Source organism: Alexandromys fortis, unplaced genomic scaffold (genome assembly GCF_014885135.2).
Source record: "Alexandromys fortis isolate MF-2015 unplaced genomic scaffold, M_Fortis_MF-2015_v1.1 scaffold_0, whole genome shotgun sequence".
NCBI lineage: Eukaryota > Metazoa > Chordata > Mammalia > Rodentia > Cricetidae > Alexandromys > Alexandromys fortis.
The window spans coordinates 28,197,486-28,222,618 of NW_026067949.1; the positions used below are offsets into that span (position 1 = coordinate 28,197,486).

The following is a 25,133-nucleotide window of genomic DNA, read 5'->3' on the forward strand; positions in this document are numbered from 1 at the left end:
CTTCCTGCAATTACCTATCAGCAGGCATTTGGTCAGTATTCAGGGTGCAGGCAAGAGCATTACATTTAGGATATACACAGCTATCTAAGGACACAGAATTACTACTTGCCCAACACTGCTGATTCATAGCTTCTCAGATAGATAGAAGAATAAGCTGCCCTGGTTTTACCTCACTTAACAGATTCCTACCTCCTTACGCTCACTTTCACCTCAGTTTACTGATGACTTTAGTTCAGGAAATTTAGTGCTTGTGCTTTACTCTTGAGGACAGCAGAAGAGATGATTAACTGCAACCCAGAAAAAGACTTTCTTCCTGCAGATGTCATAGGCCCACAATGCCCATGATCAGAACGGCTGATAACAGCATACCCTGGAAATGATCATTTGGAGGCCTGGGTCTCCTCTTGTTTCTACTGCTTAGAACAATATGTGTAAACTCTGTATTTGACGGCGTGTAGAAATTGCAGCATCTGTTGAATGTGCTAATCAGATCAGAAGCCATTAGCTTCCTCCTGACTGTTTACGTAGGTTGCCTGGTTACCCACTATCCATCTCAGCATGCTGGGAGAAAGCAAAACAAAACAAAAAATGTTGCATACTGATTTAAAGAACAATCCGTGGCTTATTCATAATTTTACTGAAAATAAACCTTTTAGCTCTTTATCTACCACCTAGCAATGCAGCATAGCACACTAGCCTTCTATTAAGGAGTTCACCAGATATGCACTAGCCACTCCTACCCTTGAATTGACAACCAAGGCTAGCCCTCTCCCTCCCCCCCCCCGTGTGTGTGTGTGTGTGTGTGTGTGTGTGTGTGTGTGTGTGTGTACGTGTGTGTAGGGCTGGGGAATTGCTGGTTATAAGGGTATATATTACTAGGAACATTTGTAACAGGAGGAATAGGGGATGAGAAAAAGAAGAAGAAAAAAACATAAGGTTAGGAAGAAGGCATCGTGAGTAGTTTTCTTAGCCCTAAGAGTTTAGTTCCTTTTGCTTATTGTGGTATCTTTAATTGAACCCTGAGAGGGATTCTTATGAGCTGGACTCTTAAGGAACCCATTACTGAGGGTGACCCATGGTCCAACAGACCTTGAGCAAATGAATCTCCTCTAATAATTCATGAACTCAGAAATGGATTCTTCCCCATTCAAGCCTTCAGATAAGACCTCGGCTCTAGCCAACACCTTAATTCACACTAAGACCGTGGAGTAGAAGAGTCAGCTAAGTGACTCCAGGCTTCAGCGGCACTAGGCACGGGGATGAAGAAGTGTACAAGTGAAGGCTCGCCTTTGCCGCTGTCTCCCATTGGAAAGGAGATAATGGAAGGAGCCAGAGTATCCCTTACTCACTTTAGTCTGGACCTCCAGCAACCAGGACTATGATTATCTTGTCTCTATTTGTAATAATCATGATCCCAGCAGGGAAACGATGATCCACTGAAGTTGGGGCACTGCATGGTGTTCAGTGAAAGGACCACCGACAAAGGCAGGGTTTCCTAGTACCAGCAAGGGTTAGTGTGATGGTCTGGGGCCAGGAGCTATTGACACCTAAATTTAAAAAAAGGGGAGTGATATCTGGAACTTAGGGAGAACCATCAAGGGAAGGCCACTGCACAGAGACCATGGCCTGTCTGGAATACTTAGCTAGCAACAGGATCAGTGTTGGAAGGAGGCTGCTTGTTTGTCCCAGCTGCCCTGAATTGAAATAATCACACAGAAACTGTATTAATTAAATCACTGTTTGGCCCATTAGCTCTAGCTTCTTATTGGCTAACTCCTATATTAATTTAGCCAATTTCTATTAATCTGGATATTGCTACATGGCTGTGGCTTACCAGGCAAATTTCCCAGCATCTATCTCCAGCTGCTGCTCCAAGGCTTCTCTTCTCACTCTAAACTACAGCTTAGTTTTCCCCCGCCTACCTAAATTCTGTTCTACCCTATCAGACCAAGCCAGTTTCTTTATTCATTAACCAATGAAAGCAACACATAGACAGAAGGACCTCTCACACCAGATCAGAATCTGTTGTCTTTGGACAAAGACCAATCATTTTTAATATGATTATTTTGATTCCAATTTTCCATTGTACCCAAAGATGACACAATAAGGTCTCTAAGATAGAATTAAAGTCCTTAGTAAGATAAATTAGCGATGTGCACATTCTTTTTGGAGAACAATACCATAAGATTATGGCAACTTAATACATTTAATGAATTTGCCAAATAATGGCCTAATTCCTATTAAACAATTAGAATTTAACACAATGCCAGGGCTGCGTGTACACAGGCGACTGTCACAGGCTATGCTGTGACAAAACACTGCCACACAGGAAGTCTCCTAAAATTATATTCTAAGTTAATGTGTTACTTTTCAACTGAAACATTATTAGGAAAGTTCAACTCAAAAACAGCTTGAAAGCACCAGGTGTGTGAATAGTTAAGATTGCTCTTTAAAGGTTTTGTTTATCAAAAAACACTCCAGTATACCATTGGGCACATCTTGACTACTTCCTGGAGGCATCTCAGGCTCAGTTTGTAGTATGATGACGACCAAACAGGAAAATCCTGTTGTCTGTTCATCAGTGTGTCGGACAAAGTGAGGCTGACATATAAAAAGCTCTACAGAATTGATGCATACAACTTGATGAGTTTAGAAATTGAGTACCTGTGAAGTCATCACTATCATCAAAACCCGTAAACTCAAGTATTTTCCAAATGTCTCCTTCCTCCTGCTTTCTATACAAAAGCTAATAGGTTTCTTATGTAGAGAACACTTAACATATGATAAAAACAAGAGCATCACCGGGCTGCCATGAGAGGACAAAAGAAAACCTGCGATGTTCAGAGAAGACTTCATTATAGCCCGGACTTGGAGACCATGGGCTCAATGTGAGAGGAAGCTCTCGGGGCAAAAGGAACAGCATTGCACACAAAGGCTGCTCAAAGGAGGTTTGCATTTATGGAAAAATGGAAAGGAAGGACAGTGAAGGAGGCTGGGTCTGTGACACCGGAGAGGCAAGAAGAGCTTCAAAAGCTATGGCATGAAGCTTAGCTTGACATCTAAGCCTCAAAGAAAGCCCAGATATGACGGAGTCTGGCTAATGGATCTATACGGTTTGTTCTTAAATGATCAAGCGGGTAGTTAAAGGACTGGCAGTTAAAACCCAGAAGTTAGAAATGGGGAGGGGACAATAAAAATCTGGCATCTCTAAACACAGAATCAAGTTTATATCAGCACAGAAATTCATGTACTCCATCAATAACAGGAACCACAGTTTAGGAAGGATTTATCTGCCCAGTGGGGTAGACCATGCATAAATACTTTCTGTAAGTCATAAGAAAGTAGGAGACACAATTAGAACTGTAAGTAACTTTAGGGTTAGTTTCAGCAAGGGTTGCTTAGAAAGGTTCTTCTTCTTTCTTAATTTTGTATAATTTTATATTACTAGAAATTCTTACACTAAAAAATTAATTATTGTCTAGGCTATGGAAATAGCTCAATTAGTAAGTGCTTACCACATAAGCACAGAGACCTGAATTCAATTCTTAGAACTTGTGTTTATTTTGTTCTTTTTAAAAAAAAAAAAAAGAAAGAAAAGAAAAGAAAAGAAAAGAAAGAAGCCAGGCGGTGGTGGTGCACACCTTTAATCCCAGCACTTAGGAGGCAGATCTCTGTGAGTTCGAGGCCAGCCTGGTCTACAAGAGCTAGTTCCAGGACAGGAACCAAAAGCTACGGAGAAACCCTGTCTCGAAAATCAAAAAAAAAAGAAAAAGAAAGAAAGAAAGAAAGAAAGAAAGGGAGGAGGAGGGAGGGAGGGAGGGAAGGAGAGAGGGAGGAATGAAGGAAGGAGGAAGGAAGGAAGAATGGAAGGAAGGAAGGAAGGAAGGAAGGAAGGAAGGAAGGAAGGAAGGAAGGAAGGAAGGAAGGAAAGAAGGAAAGAAGGAAAGAAGGAAAGAAGGAAAGAAGGAAAGAAGGAAGGAAGGAAAGAGGGCATGGTGCCCACATGCTTGTAATCCCAGCACTGGGGAGTGAAAGCAAGAAGATGCCTGGAGCTCACTGACTGGCCAGCCTGCCTACTCTACAAGTTACAAGTCAATGACAGACACTGTCTCAAAAAAAAAACAAGGCATCTGGTTCCTACGGAATGACCTTGATGTTGACCTCTGACCTTCACAAGCAAGCAAGAGTCCACACACACACACACACACACACACACACACACACGTCCATTTGAGGAAGTTCATTTACTCTCCAATGCAACCCTATAGAAATCTAGACTACTACAGGAAAAGATCCTGCATTTGAGATCTGATCTTTAATTTCTAGTCATCTACATACATAAAGAATTTTTATTTCCTTGCTCTGGGTATTTCTACTAAAGCCTATTCTCCTGAAGAGAAAGATCAATAACCAACGCATCAATTTCCTCACTTTAACCCATCGATTCCCTACAACATAGAAGATTTGAGTGAGGTGTTAGGTCAGCACGGTTTCCAGAGAATCTTCTAGAAGCTAAATCAAGGCTGACGTTAACACACTCTCAGGGCTGATAAAATTACAAGTCAACTGTTTGAAGGAGGTGGGAGAAGGGGACAGTTACCTATCAAAAGCACACCAAGACTTGGCATGTGTTTCATATATCAAAAGGTCATCTACATCTCATACTCTTAGCTAACCAATATTTTCTTACTATTATTTTCTTTATATTTTTAATCAATACCCTCTTACCTACACACTTTAGAGCCATTCCAATAGTTTATTAGTAAAAATTATATATTTTTAGATATGCTTCACTGAATCCATATGTCCTCCTGCCTTTCAGCTAGACTATGTTGGAGTGCATGTCAACACACATTTGGTCAAAGCAATCTCAGTCTAAAAGACCATCAAAGTCTATTGTTTCAACATACAATGTAGTTAAGTAGTGTCTGTGGTCTCAAAGAATCAGGTTAAAAACTATACTGCTTATACATCCCACTATAAGCTTTTAAAATTAAATTTTAAATGTTATTAAGTAACTATTTTCTCTAGACTAGAAAACAAACACTTTTCATATTTCAATAGTGTAGCATATAATAGATGACACAAAATAGTAAAATACAAGAAAAATATGTTTGGCCTTATAATGGTTTTCTTCAAGACCATTTGCTTTGCTAAACTTTTTCTGCTTATTAAATTAGTTACAGTTCCCATACACACACTAAACGACAGCAGGAAGCGTGGTCTAACAGTACAATTATAAAATGAAATGTAATAATAAAAATAGGATAAGTCCCCAGAGGACACTTAAAAAGTAACTGTAAATTATTATTCATTATAACAGAAAATGGAAAATTCTCATATTAGTGCAGTTATCAAAGGATAAATCAGGTCAAGGGAAAAACAAATTTATCTTAAAGTGCCCTGGAAACTGTGGACAGCTCAAAAGTGTCTATTCAAACAGAGACTGGGTTAGAATTAAGAGGATCAACATAATGAACCTAGTGGTTCCAAGACTCTGAATACACTCCATTTCATTGTCTTCCTGCGTGCATGCTTGAACCCACAGAGAAGTTAAACTTAAAAGCTATAAGTGAAATTCTTGGAATGAAACAAAAATGAGATGAGAATCCAGTTTCAAAAAAAAAACCTTTGGCATTTTATGTAATTTTTAAGCAAAGGAGTACTCCATTTTATCTAGCTAGCATCTATTTATCTAGCTATTTATTTTTGTAATCCTTCACATGTAATATATATACATATATATATATGAAGTACGTTTTGTGGTCTCCATTAATTCTACTTGTTTTTCACAAATCACCACTTTACAATTATTGCTAACATTTACTGAGCTTTTTCTAAGAACCAGGCAATGTCCCAGGCCCCACAAGTCATTAAATCCTCCCATGAATTTTGTAACATGAGTCTAACTATTATTTCTCTTTTGTGGGTGAGGAAGCCATGACACACAGCTCCCTTACTCTGTTCTCCCAACCACTGCCTCAAAGGAAGAGGTCCACACTGTAATCTCCAGGTCTGGGAGTGCCACCTCACTTGGAGACAGGGTCTTTGTGGGTACAATTAAGGATCTTGAGGTGAAGCTCTTATCTTAGATTGTGTGGATCCATAAATCCAATGACAGCATCCTTATAGGACACAGAAGAGGAAGAGCTGCAGACAGTCATTGATATCATTGATGTTCTGTGATGGCAGAGGCAGAAACTGGAGAAACATGGGCCCAAGACAAAGGAACAGAAATAAAAAAAAAAAAACCAGCAAAGGGAAAAGTGAATTCTCCCTAGAGTCCTGGGACCCAGACAGCCCTGCAGACTCCCGGACTTTCAGCCTTTAGAACTGTAGAAGACACTTCTGTTATTTAAGTCAGTCAGCAGGTGGCAATTTGTCAAAGCAACCAAGAAAACCAATACAGCCACCAACTATGTCACCACAGTCTGGGAAAATAAAGCATCTCTTGGTGATTAACTTTTTTTTTTTTTTTTTTTTTTGAGTGCAGGGCACGAGGCAAGCACTATGCTGCCAACTCATACTGACAGCCCACACAAGCATCCTGTATTTTAATCCACAAGAAAGATCAAATCCAGCTTCTCGATCTGTGTCCCACGGAAGCAACTTCTGTACCTGACTCCTGGGTGATTCAAGTTTTTCTGAATTCTGCACATGTTCCCAGTCCTTTATTTCTACAGATCAGCATCCACTGCTTCTGCTCTGCCTCAGCCCGATGGCAGTGCAGCAGCTTGTGATTAAAATAGCAAGTGTTTGTCTGAATCCCATGTGCCCTGTGTTTCACACACACTTTAAGCAGTGTATACAACACTTACTGAAATGATCACTAATAACGTGATGCACCACACTTGAAACATGACATGTGTTCTTCTATTAGTATTCTGAAAAGCTCCTAACATTTCAATTCAGAAAGTAATTGAAGTTGTATGTGAATAGGTACTTACCACATGCTTTGAAATTCTCCAAATACACATTTGGTACTTCAGATAACCATGACATTCTTGGGTTTGATGACTGTTATTAAAAATTATGTCTATCTTATTGAGTAGTCTCTGTTTGTCCCTCCGCATCTAGCCCTCCACCCGAGCACTGGATCCTCATGTTGATGAGACGAATTAACCAGAATGCCATTCATAATTGATTTAAATAAGATTTGGAACTTCTTAGATAATGAATGATGTTTAAAGAGATTCTGGATCACATCCATTGCACTGGATGTCTTTGTCCCCTGCTATTGAGTAAACTCTCTGACAGAAAGGACGATTGGAGAAAGGGTTGGGGTATTTATTTCTCTCCTCTGTTGTCGCCGTGGGTCATGGCACCAGCATTCTGGAGGCCCCTCCCCCTTAGCTACGAGTTTCCAATTGGACCCTTTTCTTCTCTTCAAGCCTTCGTTAGTAGAGCTACACCCTCTCATCTTGGTGCTTCTCTTCATCAACTGTTCTCTCCCCCTCCTATACCTCCATAACCAATCTCACCAATAAACATTCAGTTACCCCTCTGGGTGCGTTTTTTTCCTTCTATCAGACCCTTATTGAAACAGCAATTGAGCATCCTCCCGAAAGCACCAACTAACCCATGGGTAATTGCTTCCCATAAAAATTCATCTGTATTTTCCAAATACTTTCATTTCAGAGACTTAGAACTAGCTATGACAGATGTGGGTCCTCTCTCCCCCTAAAAGCAGCAGAAATAAAAGATAGTAACGGGACGATTTGTTCCTCTTGGACACTTGTCCCTAGAATAACTGGGCTCTTATCATTGAATGATTTGGCTCCAAAGTACCTGTCATCACCATCAATGATGCACTCAGGGAAGGCGAGGCTGCAGCCAAACAGCAGGATATGTTGATAGCAACTGAGGCGATGGAGGTACATGAAGAACTTGAGGAACTTCTCCATGTCCATAGTTTTGACAATTGGCAAGAGAGGTGCCATGGTGCTGTGGTATGGAAGAATCTGACATTGGCTGTGAGTGAGGACCATGCAGGCACCTGGGAAGCAGAGACAGTTACATTGAGAAGTCACATAAGAAATCTGTGTTTGTAAGCTTACGCGCTGTGACCGGTTAATGAGTTCATAATGTAGCAAATATTCCATATTGCAGTACAACTATAGTAAAACTATATGCACATACTTATATGTAGGTGTAACAATGGAATCAATTTAGCAATATTTATGAAGGGAGGGAGAGCCAGTGTTTCCTCAGAAAGTGAAGAAAGTTCTCTTATAGGGAGCTGCTGTAGAACACTTACCTGGGAAGAATAATATGTATCAATGTGTTTAAACATCCACAATCTTTGACACTCTCATGCCACTTACAAGAATTTATCTTAGGGAAATAGTCATGGTTGTGAACATAGATTTGTGTACATGGACCATACAGAGCCTACTATCTTTCAAAGACAGAAATGCAAGCCTTCAACAGTGGAGATGTGTTTAAACTACATGAACAGACACTGGAACATGTATCTCTTGGTATGTAAGGTGTTTGGGAGACTGTTTAATCATGTGGAATGGTGAGCATGAGCTAATAAGCAAAAACAGCCCTTAGGAAAAATATGTCGATCTAAATACATACAATGACACAAAGACCTACAATCCAGACTCCAGCATACTTCACAATCATCTCAGAGCCTCCGGCCTCATTTTCTTTCATAGTCAGTTCTGATACGCAATGTCAGATCCATGGCCCAGCCAATTCTTCCCTTCTGGAACATGTACGCTTAGTCTAATATAAGTCAAAATATTGATATGGGTTCATGGAATGGAATCGTAGGATTCTTTTATTTTACCATTTTATTCTATGCTCTTATGTGGGTTTAATGACCATTTAATACTTTTAAGTTAACTTAAGATTTGTTGTTATTTATGCAAGCTACTGTTTAAAAATAAAATTCACCAGCTTCAGAAACGTAGTGAAACAATTAACTTTCCTTCAACGGAGGAAAAGAAAGAGGAGGGAAGAACACAAATAGCAATTTCTTCTACCCCTAGATTGATTTTCCAAAGCACAATTAGGTCATAAAATTCAAGTCTAACACTACAGCATGAATTTTCTCTTTATGAATGAAGGAGCTACAGCTTCCATAAACATGTAGTTAGAGAGAAAGGTAATGGATAGACAGACAGAAATAGGCAGACAAGATAACAAAAAGAGACTTACAGAAACTTAGAAGGCCAGTAACAGGAGTGGGGCTGTTTAGGTACCCTAGCCTTTAGTACAGTTACTCATAGGCCGTACCTGTCCATAGCACAGCAAACACTGAAGGAACACGGTGAAGGAGAATGTGAACATCCATGAGGAAGAACCCATTTAGATGGTGAAAACACGTGCAAATTCAAGGTTGGCAGATGGCGCAAAGGAGGGCAGTGCTGGCGGGTACAATGACCACAGACTGCTTTATAATTGCAAGAGACATGGAAAACTGTAAAACTTAAGGTTGGGCAGAGGACTCAACAAACCTAAGAAAGAATTCACCCATGGCCAAAAAGTAGAAAAAGGAATTCTTTTCAAAGGCTACCAACTGCAACTCTTTTATATGCAGACAATTGTGTTTCTTTCTCATTATCCCTCCTGCCTCAACATGTGGGTCAAATATTATTTTTTTTCCTAAAATGCTCCATTGTCTTTGAAACACGTATTGTTTATGTGCACATTCTCACCAGCAGAAATTTATTTCCTAAGCCAGCAACGTACTGTGCACCATGAAAAGTCGCTTCTCCGTGGGGATGAGGACCAGCCTTTTGAAAATGGGCTCATTTACAGTTTCTACTACATCAAACTTGCTTTTCATAGGGTGGAGGAAAAGCAGGGGACATTTTTCTTTCCTGAGAACTTACCAGAGAGTTTCATGAAAATTAGAGGCCAGGATTGATGCATGAGAACACATATAAAATACAGTGGACATAATTGGCCCTAGTGTTCCTTATAGACATTATTGTTTGGTTATTATATTTCATCTTGAAGAATAGTTACTTCGGATGCAAAACTGTGGTGGAGGATGTGAAAGACAGACCTGAAGGAGTAAAACTGTTGCCTGGCCCTGGTGAACTGTTGATTCTCACTGATGCCTCAATTCAAAGCAAGTGCTTCTAGTTAGCAATGATTCAACGACAGTTGTCATAAAATTCACTGACTAATAGACAGCTTCCCTTTCAAGAGGATGCTAAGCTGTGAAAACACAGCACACCTGACAGCTGTGCTCATGATTTGAGAGTTTTGCTTTCATAACCCAACATAGTGGTCTTCTAGGTTGTATTGGGGTTGTCCTGCTGGGATCTCACTGATTCAGAGTGTAAGATTTCAGTGCTACACTTAGAAACTAAAGGTGGGTCTTCCTTCCACAGGAGTTTCCCTTGTGTTCATTAAAGCTCTATGTTCTTTTTTATCAGGAATTACGGAGTCAGAATTCTTATGTACTTACTTGACTAATGTAAATACAAAGAATAAATGGCTAACTTGTCTAAACTAACATAGATGATCTAAGATTCTGCGTAACTAGCCTTAAACTGATGATCATCTGGGCTGGAGGGATGGCTCAGAGCTTAAGAACATGGGCTGTTCTTCCTGAAGACTAGTACAATTCCCAGTACCCAGATGATGGCACCCAATCATCTGTAACTCCAGTCCCAGAAGATCCAACACCTCTTCTGGTCTCCAAAGACACCAAGCATACAAATAGTGCACAGGAAAGCATGCAAGCAAAACACTCATACATATAAGATAAAATAAATGAATTTAAAAGAACTGATAATAATTTTTAAATGATGATATTCATGGCCTGGCCTGTCTTGGAAGGATATTGAAGTTTATGGGATGAAAGACTCTTATTTCACTCATTAGACATTTTGGCACTGTGTTTTTCTATTTTATCAGTAACATTCTTTCTCATTTTTAATCACAAATTGACTCATTTTTGATCAATGCAATGTAGTAATAGTATGCTTTCATTTTGACTTGCATTTATTTCAACAGTGCTTTTTTTAAAAATATTTCTTAAGATTAAATAAAATCTGTTTTTTAAATGAAAGCAAAGTAGGAACAAAGCCACAGTAAATATGCAATGCTATCACTTGACAGGCAGGAGCTGTTCAAATTGAAAATAATGACAAATCTGCTTTCTAGAGAGTTTTGCCATCTTCAGTCTGATTGGTATCCTATCAGGAAACAGATACAATCCCACATTTTAGTTAAAGGGCTGCTAGTCTAAACTTCATCACATCAGGAGAGAAGATTCTATCAGAGACTATCAGTGTGCCCTAATTTGCCCCAAATGCATTTTTAAGCCATGGTTTTGCCTCGCCGTCTCCCCTGGCAATGTCCTTACACGTGTTTGCCTGTCTCCAAGGCCTGTGGCTCTGTGAGGTTAAGAGGCAAAGCTCTTTGTACACAGTCCCGCTCAGTGGTTTGGAGAGAAGGTCACGGCAGGATCGGCCTTCTTTCCAACGTTTCCTTTAGCTCCTCTCATAAAGTCTGTCATTAATTTTGATGCTACCTCCCATGTGGCCCGCGGTCCTTTGTGCGGTGACATGGCAGTGAACATGCTCGCATTCACTTCTGTCTGTGTATCTTCGTGCTCGGTATTGACTGAGCGGCCACAGCCCTCCCGGCATTGTCCCCGGCCCATTCTCAGGCATTAGTTCATTTGCTCTGCTTACAACCCGTTATCTCAGATTCACAGCTGAGGAAACAAGGTGGGGTCGTTTCCCCGACAGTCCACAGAGATGGCCAATGGCAGGGTTGGACTCTAACTCGATCTGCCTCGGCCCAGGCTCAAGTCCCTTCCCAGCAGCAGCTGTCTCCGATCCCAGGCATCTTCTCACCTAATCTACACCAGTTCTGCAGAGCCCCGGGTACCATGGTTCTGACTTCCACAGAGCTCTCTCTTCTCGCATGACAAATCCCGGTTGTACTCCAGTGCCTGCCAGGCACTTCTCTCCACACAGATAAAATAATGAGAAGCAAGCCAAGTCCCTGCCTTTAAAAGTTTGTAGTCTGCCTCATTGGAGCACCGGACTGAAATCTCAAGGTCCAAATCAGGAGCAGAAGGAGAGCAAGGAACTCAGGACCGCGAGGGGTGCACCCACACACTGAGACAATGGGGATGTTCTATCGGGAACTCACCAAGGCCAGCTGGCCTGGGTCTGAAAAAGCATGGGATAAAACCAGACTTGTTGAACATAGTGGACAATGAGGACTACTGAGACCTCAAGAACAATGGCAATGGGTTTTTGATCCTACTGCAGGTACTGGCTTTGGGGGAGCCTAGGCAGTTTGGATGCTCACCTTACTAGACCTGGATGGAGGTGGGTGGTCCTTGGACTTCCCACAGGTCAGGGAACCCTGATTGCTCTTTGGGCTGATGAGGGAGGGGGACTTGATGGGGGGAGGGGGAAGGAAATGGGAGGCAGCGGCGGGGAAGAATCAGAAATCTTTAATAAATAAATAAAAAGTTTCAGAAAAACCCTGTCTCGGAAAACTAAAAAAAAAAAAAAAAAAAAAAAAAGTTTGTAGTCTGGTGGGGGAGGAGCCTCAGAACAAATACATATAAATATCCAGTGTCTAGCTCATGCAATGAGACATGTGCCCATGAGCCTGATGTTCAGAAGGAACCAAAGATGAGACACATCGCCCCAGGGAGAGATGTACCGCCACAACCTGCCTATTCTTACTAAGAGTGAGCTGAGGACTATTCATAGAATCAAGTGGAGTCTCTGTATCAACCCTAACAATTACTTATGGAGTTAATTAATCGGGGATGTTTTTGCACAACGCGCTCTCACGCATTAATTTCTGGTAACAATAACCGTCACAAAAGGCTGTAGGGACCACAGTCTTGTACAAGGGCCACTGCAAACTTACACAAAAATACATCTGCAAGGACATCTGTCCGGCGGTCATTTCCTTCATCTTGGACGGACACTATCCTTACGTAGTCACCTTTGTAGAGCTAATCCCTCTAGTCAAGGATTATTATTACAAAATATGTGATCCCTTATTTCAGCCAAAAAGAGATTTCCCTTGCCTCCACTTTGAATACCCATAGTGCACTATGTCGGGCATATTTCCGTAGCAGGACTCTGCTATTCACAAATAAACCTAATTAGTATTTGGAGAAACTCTGATTATTATTCGAACTGACAGCTTTAAATGTAAAATTCCTCCTTTGAGAAATATATCAGAACTAAATATTCAAGCAGCAAAAATGTAAGATTCAAATGCCAAAAGGAGCAACTTGACCCAGCTCTTTGTTTTGCTCCGAAGTTAGATTCATATTCAAACATTTTGCTTTCTGTACCCTGCCTTCGTTGTTCCTATTAGGATATTTATGTTGTCATCGTCTGACATTTATTGAGGCTGTGTGGTCGTCACATGAGATCATCAAAAGGGAGCAATTCCCTCCTTGTCACCGGTTTCATCATCGCAGTAGAGCCGCCCTTGAGGGGAATGGAGCCATAGTACAGGCCTGACTCAGAAATCTAAGCTTTCAGTCAACACGCATATCCCCAGAGCATCCCATTTCAAGTGCTCCTGCATCTCTTCACAATATACCAAATATTATCTTCATTATAGCACCAACGAATACAGGTATACCTCAACTTGATGGAGTTAGGTTCTGATAAATCCATTGAAAACTGCAAATACCAGCCAGGTCTCCCGGCACAGGTTGTTACCCTAACTACCCAGGAGACAAAAATAAGAGGATCACAAGTTCAAGGCCCACCTGAACTACAGATGGGCTCAAGGCCAGCCTGTATAACGGAATGAGATCCTGTCTCAAAGTAACAACTAAAAAATCTTAAAGAGGGCTGGGGAGCTTCTCGGTAGTAGAGCATTTGCCGAGCATGTGTGGGGCCCTAGGAATCCCCGGCAGTTCAAACACTAAAGTAGAATAAGTCAAATGTATTCACTGTGTATAATGTAGTCGTGTGGAGCTGGCGCCAGTTGCTTGCCTGCGAGATCAGGTAGCCAACTGGAAGTTGGCGTTTTGCAACTGCCAAGAATCTCAGGAGGACACAGCATCACGCTCTGCCAGACAGGGAGAAGACCAAAGTTCCAAACTCAAAGCAGAGCTTCCGCTGTCGGCATGCCAAAGAAATGGAAGTCAACCAACTATAAACTGGTTAGTAATTTATTCCCATTACCCTCCCACTTCAGAAAAATACATTTTTCCCTGGAATGTCACGGGGGTACACCCAATAGTTATTCGATGAATGTAAGATGAGACTAAATTAGACAAACTATTAGCTTCAAAAGACTTTTCATGGAATGGTAGGGAGGTAGCTGGAGAAAGCCATTATATCTGAGACTCCATGGCCTCAATGATGCTGCTGACTAACATGGCTGCTATTGCTTTGAATAGCCCTAGAAGTCTTGATGGTGTATGAGGTGCCCCCATGCTGTTCCCTCCATAAGCTCTATTTCTGTCTTCAACCATCCTTTGGAGAGTAAATAGCTCTCTAGTTTAAAGGGGAGCCTCACATCTTTGCCCCTAAAGAGCTGCACTGTGATCCTTTCTCATTCTCATTGGCTTTAGCAGGAGACCTCACTGCAGTAGAGGGAAGAAGGAGGCTATTCTAACCAGCATAGGTGAAATATGGTGGGTGAAATATGAAGAGATAAACAGTATATACTATAATGCTTCAGAGTCCCCTGAGGGTGATGGGGTGCAAAGATTAGATCTAAGGAACAACAGTAGTAGACTCTAAACTCTTGGTCTTGGGTGAACACTTGCTGCTCTGGGTTTAAGAAAGCGACCCCTTACAATGCTGGGAGACATCAGTCTCTTAACATCAGTATTAGTTACTTTTCTCTTTTCTGTGGCAAAATGCCTGGTAAGAAGCAACTTGAGGGAAGAGGGGAGTGCCTGTCTAACAAGTTTGAAGCTCTGGGCTCAAACTCGAAGAAGAAACTCTGTCACCTGCAGCAATATGAGTGAAACAGGAGAACACTGTGCTAAGCAAAACAAGCCAGGCACAAAAAAATAAACACACACACACACACTTAGTGATTTTTTCATATACATGGAACCTGAAATCATTAAACTATTAAGAACAGATTCATATTAGGGCAAGACAGATGACTCAGAGGCTAAGAGCACGGTCTCCTCTTCCAGAGGACCACTTTTGATCCCTAGCATCTACATGGTGGCTAACACTTACATGTCGTTCCTGTTCCAGAGTATCTTTTTGGCCTCCCGGGCACTAAACACACATGGTACACAGACATACATGCAGGCAAAACATACATACACATCAGATAAAACAAAAAGTTTTTTTTCAATATTTTAAAAAAATCAAAGTAATATTGCGGTCACCAGGGGCTGAAGTGAGAGGAGGTAATTACTAGGAGATGCTGGGCTGTTTGTCTGTTTGTCTGTTTGTTTGCTTGTTTTTCTGTTTTTGAGATGATGGTTTTAAAGGGCACAAAATTTCAGTTAGATGGGAAGAAAGATTGTGAATGGCCTATTGTACAACACTGAGAACAGGCACTAATACAGTGTTTTACACTTTGAAAATTGTTAAAAGATGCCTTGTACATGTTCTCCTAAAAATTAAATATTACATGTCAAAAAGAGACCCAGATAATTAACAACAGCTTCTCCTTATACTTCATATGAAAGCAGCGGGACTTTGCATTGAGGGGGAAATGGGTTGCAAGCCCTCGCCTATGGACCAATTAGACAGCAGAGCTTGCAGTCTATTTCTGGCTGTATAGCAAAGTCAACCCAGGTCAGAAATAGACCAGCTGAATAGAAAGATGAATGCCATCCTCAATAACTTACACAAAAGCGAATATTCTGTCGGAGTCATTTCTCAAACCAGCCAATTTGAGAGAATTTTGTGTCCTCAGAAAATTAATAAGAGAGATGATGTCTCAGTTCTGAACATCTCTGTCCCCGGTGTAAGGGCACCCACATTTGTAAAAGAAACATTACCAAAGCTTAAATCACACATCGAGTCACACACAATAATAGCGGGAGACTTTAACAGCCCACTCTCACCAATGGACATGTCATCCAGACAGAAGCTAAACTGAAATGATGAACTATTATGACTGAAATGGATCTAACAGACATCTTCAGAACATTCCACCCAAACACAAAAGAATATACCTTCTCAACACCACATGGAACCTTCTCCAAAGCTGACCATATACTCAGCCACAGAGCAAGACTTAACAAATACAAAAAAATTGAAATAATCCCTTGTATTTTATCAGACCACCATGGATTGAGGTTGAATTTCAACCACAACAGAAACAACAGAAAGCCTACAAATTCATGGAAACTGAACAACTCTCTGCTGGTTTACCAATGGGTCAAGGGAAAAATAAAGAAAAAAGTTCAAGACTTCCTGGAATATAATGGCAATGAATGCACAAGATACCCAAACTTATGGGACACAATGAAAGCAGTTCTAAGAGGAAAGTTCAGAGCACTGAGTGGCCACATAGAGAATTCAGAGAAATCTCACACTAGCAATAGCACACCTGAAAGCTTTAGAACAAAAAGAAGCAGACACTCCTGAGGGGAGGAGAAGGCATAAAATAAACTGGGGACTTAAATCAATAAAATAGAAACAAAGAGAACGATACAAAGACTCAATGAAACAAAGAACTTTTTTCTTTGAGAAAAATCAACAAAATAGATAAACCTTTATCCAAACTAACTAAATACAGAGAGATACTATCCAAATCAATAAAATCTGGAGAACATAACAACAGATTTCAAGGAAATCCAGAGAATCATTAAGTCATACCTCAAAAACCTGTACACCGCAAATTGGGACATCTAAAAGAAATGGACAAATTTCTTGATAAATAACACTTACCAAAGTTAAATCAAGATCAGATAAACAATTTAATAGACTGATAACCCCTAAGGAAATAAAAGCAGTCACTAAAAGTCTCCCAACCAACAAAAGTCCAGTGCCAGATGGTTTTAATGCAGAATTCTACTAGACTTTCAAAGAAGAAATATTACCAATATTCTTCAAAGCGTTCCACAAAATAGAAACAAAAGGAACAGTGCCAAATTCTTTCTGTGAGGTCACAGTCACCCTAACACCCAAACCACACAAAGACTTAACAAAGAAATAGAATTAAGGCCAGTTTCACTCATGAACCTTAATGCAAACATACTCAATAAAATACTGACAAACTGAATCCAAGAACAAAACAGAAATATCATCCATCATGACCAATGAGGCTTCATCCCAGAGATACAGTGATGGCTCAACATATGAAAATCTATCAATGTAATCCATCATATAAACAAAATGAAAGCAAAAAAACACACGATCATCTCATTAGATACTGGAAAAGTACTTTAGGAAGTCTTACAGCCAGTGGTTACCCGCCCACTGGGGCATGGCCTCTTGTACTATATAAGCCAATGTAGAGCATGTGTCTGCTGTCTTTCTGGTTGCTGGATTCGATTTCTGTTCTTCGTTCAAGCAGAGGATTCTGATTTGTGAGTTTACCCCTAAATAAATAACCATGTATTTCTCAATTCTGAGCTAGGTATGGGATTTGTTTTAAGCGTCCTTCCACAGTTCAACATGAAAATCTATCAATGTAATCCACCATATAAACAAAATGAAAAGAAAAAAATATGATCATCTCATTAGATACTAGAAAAGCCTTTGACAAAATCTAACACCCCTTCATAATAAAGGTCTTGAAGAGATCAGGTATACAAGGGACATACTTAAACATAATAAAAGCAATATACAGCAAGTCAATTCCCAGCATCAAATTAAATGGAGGAAACCTCAAAGCAATTCTACTAAAATCAGGAACAAGACAAGACTGTCCACTCGATACTTCAATATAGTACTTGAAATTCTAGGTAGAGCAATAAAACAACTAAAAGAAATGAAGGGGATACAAAGTTTCATTATTTGTAGATCATAGTATACATAAGCAACTCCAAAAACTCTACCAGGGTACTCCAACAGCTAATAAACACTTTCAGTCAAGTGACTGGGTACAAAATTAACTCAAAAAAAAAAAAAACCTCAGTAGCCTTCCTGTATATAAATGATAAATGAACTGAGAAAGAAATCGGAGAATCAACACCCTTTACAATAGCCTCAAATAATATAAAGTATCTTTGTGCAACTCTAACCAAGCAAGTGAAAGACCTGTATGGCAAGAACTTCAAGTCTTTAAAGAAAAAAAAATTGAAGAAGATATCAGAAGATGGAAAGATCTCCCATGCTCATGGATTGGTAAGATTAATGTAGTAAAAATGGCCATCTTAGCAAAAAGCAGTCTACAGATTCAATGAAATCCCCATTAAAATCCCAACAAAATTCTTTAGAGACCTTGAAAGAACAATACTCAACTTCTTTTTCACAGAAACCTTCCTACATAATTTATTCAAAAACTTTCCGTAATACCAATTATAAAATAACCTAACAGCTGTGGTCTAACAGCCATTAGCTTATCAAACATCAGTGTTCTCCTGATAAAGAATAATGTGGAGGACACGCTCCAGAGCAAATGGACAAACGCTAACCAAAGCAAACCAAGCTGTCTGAGTATCTATGGAGTTTCTCATGGGTATGAACTTTTAAAGTTTATTTGGCAGCTACTCTAGGAAAAGACATGGGCACCAACAGTTTTGTAACAGTGGCTAGCAGTAGGCCATGTATAAAGTGCTCCAATAGGAAACTATTCATTACAGAAACGCTCCCAGAGGCCGGGCGGTGGTGGCGCACGCCTTTAATCCCAGCACTCGGGAGGCAGAGGCAGGCGGATCTCTGTGAGTTCGAGACCAGCCTGGTCTACAAGAGCTAGTTCCAGGACAGGCTCCAAAACCACAGAGAAACCCTGTCTCGAAAAACCAAAAAAGAAAAAAGAAAAGAAAGAAAGAAACGTATATAGATATATAAATCTATGTTCCTTGGGCCATGGTCACTCATATTTAGTTTCAGAATCTCTTATTCCCTTTGAGGTGAGAGCTGCACTTTTCGTGTTGATGGTTGATGGAGAAGGGACTAGCTCTGCACTCGGGTGCTATTTGAAGCATTACAGGCTAAGGATCCTATGACCATCCTGGAGCTTCTGGACAGATGCCGCGGACCGTCCCTCTCGGAGACCACTATCCACGGGAGAACAGGGTGAAGGATAGGATAGCCAGGATACGACGCAAGGGAATGACAGACAGACACACTGGTAGTGAAAATCTGCTGCAATTTTACTTCTGCAAAGCTTCAGTTTATGTACAAAACAGATCAAAGAACTTGGCAGGCTCACTGCATCACCCCATTCAGGGTTCCAGACATAAATCAAGGCTAAGCATAATCAAAATAGAACTCCTTCTACGTGCTCAAGGTGTTGGCAAGGACTTTTAGTTTTGTCTCTTAGAATTCTGTCTCACACCACTAACCATATTCTACCGTGGGGGACTAGTTCTCAGAGTCCTGGGTCTAGCTTTTGTCTATATAGTCTTTTATTCTTCTGTTTTATTATTAATAAAGTTTCCAAGGCTCATGTGGCGTGGGGCATGCTTCAGTTCCTCAAGGACTGCTTAAAGAACGGTGGGGCCGAGCCAAGGACATACTTTGATTTCTTGGTGAGCAGTCAGCTGAAAACAGGAAAGATAAGAAATACAGAGAAAGATCATGCAGGGTGCCAGGAGGGCTCGCTCTCAAGGNGCATGTGATTCCCATGAAACTTAGAAAATAGTTCTTTATCCTCCACATGTGCATGACATATACACACACACACACACACACACACACACATTTTCTTTGAGAACCGCATAATAAAGCGGACCACTAAATTTGGGTTGAATTTGCGCTGTTAGCTGAGCCTTTGGTTTCTGCAGGATCACTTCCTGCCTCGAGTTTGGCCAGGACTGTTTTTGCGCTGCTGACATCAATGCACTACCACTACTGTGTGTGTTTTTCCCTCTAGTTAGATCAAGGATGTTGGGCTGTTCCTCCTAAAGAGGAAGTGATAATGGATCTGGAGAGGAAAGGTTTGAGCCACAAACCTCTCCAGCATGGCTAATCTGACTCAGTCTGCTGTAGGAACATCACCTTTAGGGGTACATGTTAAATGGGGGATGTATCAGGGTTTGCTTAGGAGAAAGGGTTGGAGGACAACTCCAGAAATAACAATACTAACAATCTTAGAATGATGCGGACCCTGTTTCCTTACCTCTTCCAGAGCCCCAGTTCTGCATATTAGATTAAGTTTGCTGTCTCCCGGGGAAACCTAATTCAGTGCAGGAAAAGCAGCTAGAGATGGGGTAAGGAGGAAGGAGAGCGAGGAAGCATGTCCTTCTCCCCCAATGGCTGTCCAGGTCTTCACCAAAAACCTGAGCATTCAACAGCCAGCATGTAACAATTCACTTGTTCATACTTAGATACTTATATTCACCATGGCTAAATCTCCTCTGTGCTTTTAGCCTGGGTAATTTGATTTACTACATAGAAGAGGGCCAACAGCTGGGCATACCCACTTGGGTGAAACATGGGTCCCCAGTGGAACACACGGGCAGATGGGCATGCGTCATGACGCTATCAACTTCGCGAGTGACCCTAAGACCTAAAGAGACAGAAGAGCCTGCTAAGCACCAGAAAACTGTTTTCCTCTGTCTCAAGCCATCTTCATCAGAATGCAGACCTTAGCAGTGTAACGAAGAATTCGGTCTGTCTACAAACCGTATGAGAGCAAAGTAGCATCTCTGTCCCACAATCTCTGACTAAAATGTGTGGTAATTAAATTACCAACATGGGTGACAAATAGAGAAAAAAATACACAGATCGCAGATGTTAACAGATCAACACAGGGAGATGCTGCAGACATCAGAAAACATGACTTCTGACCAGATGCTAGACCTCACTATCTAATACATTAATACATGAGCAGACATTAGTCAATTTAATGGATTTTTTACATTTATAACACTTTAGTGACTTTTTTAATATAATTCTCATTATTTTAACTCTATGTAATTTACTTTAGGACCAAAATAATATTCTGGAAAGGCATTTGCCTTCACCAGATTGTCAAAAGAGTCCTGGGCATAAAAAAGTTAAGAAAGAAAATATTATGGGAACATATATAATTAGGTATAAACCCATGGATTTTGTAAAGAAACTATAAACAAAATCAATAAAATTTAAATTAGTTAATAATTAATTAATATGTACATTGTTAAGCTAAAACAAGCTAAGTACCAAGTTGGCTGCTGTAATGTAAGTTACATATTCAGAGGAAGCTTCTACCATGCAGATCCTGGCTAAGTGACTATGTGTTCATTTTTCTCTCTTCAAGCTACTACAAAGGCACTCTAGTCTTCAATAGAGAAGAAATCAATGTGCTTCATTCCTGTCTTATAACTATTGACTGATTAAGTAGTATAGCTAAGCAGTGATGTAATCACACATAAGAAACACAAATAAGCACCCAAACTCCACGGTGGTAACTGTTATAAGTTACTTTGCCAAGTTATCTAAAAGAGTCTTAAATCATGATATAACCCTTAAGGGAAAACATATAATTAAGAAAATTTTACATAGAATTCTTAGATCATTCAAATATACTCCATCCCCGGGTCCAAGATATAGTCAAGAAAATGACCAAGAGGGGGTTGGAGAGATGGCTCAGTGGTTAAGAGCATTGCCTGCTCTTCCAAAGGTCCTGAGTTCAATTCCCAGCAACCACATGGTGGCTCACAACCATCTGTAATGAGGTCTGGTGCCCTCTTCTGGCCTGCAGACATACACACAGAAAGAATATTGTATACATAATAAATAAATAAATAAATAAATAAATAAATATTTAAAAAAAAAAAAAGAAAATGACCAAGAGCAAGATGATGAGGATGAGGAAAATGATGATGTTGAGGGTGACGATAGCTGGAGGTTTCAATACCTGCTCTTCTTAGTGGAGGAAACAAGTAGACAGTGAACAGCCAAGGAACTAGAGAAAAAGCACATTTTCACTCCCCTTATAACGCCAGCAAAACTGGAGACACGTGTCCATACCACAACTAATCCCAGCAGGATAATTCACTACAAACACGGGAACAACTCAGGTACCCCCTCCGTGCAAGGACAGACAGATATAAATACGACAGAGCCATTTGATGGCTATATCTTAGCCCTAGGAAGAGGATGACAGCATCATACCTGATACGGACGCACTCTAAAAGCATACTAAAAGAAGCCTGTGTGTTCTGATACCTTCCACATACGCCCAACTTTTTAACATCGAGACACCACCTTGTCCTGTACAAAGCTCACACTGAGAACCACACAACTGATTTACTAAAACCATTTCATGAAATGCTAAATCAGCTTTGATTTTGAGGCACATTTGTGGCTGTCTTTAGCCAGATACAGGTCATAGGCCTCAGGCTAGACACACCTGCAAGCTTCAAAATGAACAAACCCTTAAAGACATAATTAGAATAGTTTAGGCTAGGGATTGCACATAAAGGGAACATGGAGCGATAGATATACAGCATATTTGCTGCCAAAAAAGTAAGATTAGGTTGTAGTGATAATTGTACAACTTTATAAATTTTATAAATTCATTAAAAACTGCTGAATTGTACACATTGAAAGGTGGACTTAATACGTTGACGACGCCTGAGGAACAGTTACTTTATTAATTTGTTCTTTGACAACTCTCTCTGCACAGAACGCATTCTGGCCACAGACATCCCTCCTCCCTCTCGTACACATCTTGCACTCCACTGTTCCCCACACACAAGTCCCCATGCCTCTTTGATGTTCTTTTCTTTTAGTTTTGTTTTGTAAAAGCCTCTATTTTTAAGAAGTGAATGAGGGAGGGGAGAGACAGGGAGGGGAGCAGAGAAAACTGTAGATCTCAATAAAAATCAATTTTTAAAAAGGGGGAAAAAGTGAATGAATGAAAAGGAAGATATTTATCAGCAGCAGAACATCTAGAGGCTAGCTCCAGAGATCTGCGAAGAGAACAGAACACTTCGAGTTCTCAGGACATCGATCTGCCTTCTAACACTTGACCAGAGCACACAGGTGACTTTAGCACGAACCACGCCATGTGTGATCCCAGACTTCTTGTTAGCCAGTTTTCCCTTTGCTTCAACATGTGTTTAAATACTTATAATACATACAAATAGAAAACATTATAAATTGAAACCCAGATAGAGCAAGCAGCCTAGAAAAATCTCTTGCTGAAATACAGCATTAAAGTTTATGGTGGGTCACTTCCTTCTCTATATTGCCCTTGGAGTTTGCAGAGTGGTAAGGAAACCCCAGAAGTACAGCCTGTCACATCAAGCCACCTCGCACACCAAAAGGCTGGGGAGCCACAGAGTGAAGCACAGTTACGCAGGATATTCTAATCATTTGCCTGGAACTGCAGGACATGGGGGTGCCCCAGGAGGAAGTGTCTTGGATCATGACTATTTCCAACTACCTTTGGACAAGAGTTGGCAAAGGAATTCAGGTAGAATGTCTGGTTGTGGTATTTTGGTACCAAAGTATGCTTAAATATCTTTTACATATGCCAGAAATTTTAAAAACTCTTAATTGGAGAACAGTAATAAAACAGGGAAGGGAAAATACAAAATAAAGTTTTCCTGCAAGGTGTTACTATAAAAAGAAGACACTAGATGATACTTTGAAGTTGGCTGAACAACATGAAGCGGCAGGAGTGTGACCAGATGTCACTAAAGAATGTGACAAAATCGTGTGTTAGCACTTCTCACTGAATTCACAAGTGATCACTTTTATATCAGAATACCTCGTCTATCCATCAAAAAAAAGACAAAAAAGACAAACATAGGTGACTCTATTCTCCCAAGGCCTGAGATGTGTGCAATAATCCAGCAAGCACCGTAAGGGAAACAATAAACTTCTACCAGGAACCATCGGAGAGCACTGACCCAGGAGTCCTGAGATCTGAGACACAGCTTCTCAGTCACCTGTCACCAAGCAAATAAATGATACTGGGCTTGTCAGTTTGATCTTACGCCTCAAAAACTGAAGTGTGTGCTTACCCATCCCGGGAATCAGTCCCTTACGGGTCTCACATCTAGATACGCCTTGAAAACCATCAAGCCCTCTGTAAGCTCAGGCCGGCACTTTGGAGTGGCCAATGTCTCCAGTTAATGTGGGCAGTGTATCTGAAAGTTCTCTGGCCAGCTGCATGCAGTCAAACCCAGGAACAACACAGAGGGGCAACCTGTGAAAGGCTGCGATGTCTCTTCATGTAATCATTTCAATTTCACCTGGATTTCATCTATATGTCAAAATAAGTTCCAGCCCAGCCAGAGGAAGAGGATAAAGACCAAGTCAGAGTTCTATCAAAACTCCAAACTGAACGGCGGGCACCCTTTGCTTTTTTTTTTTTTTTTTTTTTGCTTTGTCTTGTTTGTTTTGTCCTGTTTTATTCTCCAGGGTATGTGCTTGTCAAACTTATTTGAATCTTAATGAATGACAGGACGTTCGAACTACCAACAATTCCACTTAGAGGAACAGAAGAATAGCTGTTATAATTGCGGCCACATTAACTGGGTTGTCTCTATGTAAACGACTTCTTCGTGTCTGGTGGAAAACTCTGTCCTTGAGAGTAATGAAGTGCTTGAGCAAAATATGAGACCTCAAAATTAAACTCCTGAGGAAAATAATTTCAACGTGGCATAATTCTGCTTTGCAGTATAGCTGTCAGGTCATAAGAAAGCCTGCATCTGGATCGCTGATGAACACTGAGTCTAAGAGATGTCTGGTACCGGCGGGGACACTTTGAAATAGTGAAACCTAAGCAGTCTGTCTTTTTTGAAGTTGGAGTAACAAAACAATTCTGCTTTTTCTCAAGCACTGGTAAATCCATATCTTGATAGCTAAAAGGCAGCTTGAGCTTTCCCTTCCTAGTTCAGAATGAAAATAAACACTCTGGCCCAGACTAGGATGTGATTTCCCCTGGTGGGTGTCACGATGGGAGAGAAAGCAATGTGTTCATGGATGGATGAGCTTTATATAATTCCAGATGGCATCACCTTGCTGTAGGGAATTAAAAGACTAAGAGGTAGGAACAACGTCAGAGAAGGACTTCATACTTTTCTGTATGTTTGAAAATACCTTTGTACACAAACCCATCCCAGCAGGTCTTCTGAA

At 40.6% G+C, this 25,133-nt stretch overlaps 1 protein-coding gene across 2 annotated transcripts in view; it reads right to left on the bottom strand.

Moving 5' to 3' along the window:
* Corin (corin, serine peptidase) overlaps window positions 1-25,133 on the bottom strand; it is a 180,577-nt gene that overhangs the window by 118,908 nt on the left and 36,536 nt on the right. For both annotated transcript variants that reach the window (XM_050149552.1, XM_050149551.1), the window contains exon 4: window positions 7,789-7,996. In XM_050149552.1, coding sequence (XP_050005509.1) covers window positions 7,789-7,996 — 208 coding nt within the window. The remainder of the gene's footprint in view (window positions 1-7,788; window positions 7,997-25,133) is intronic.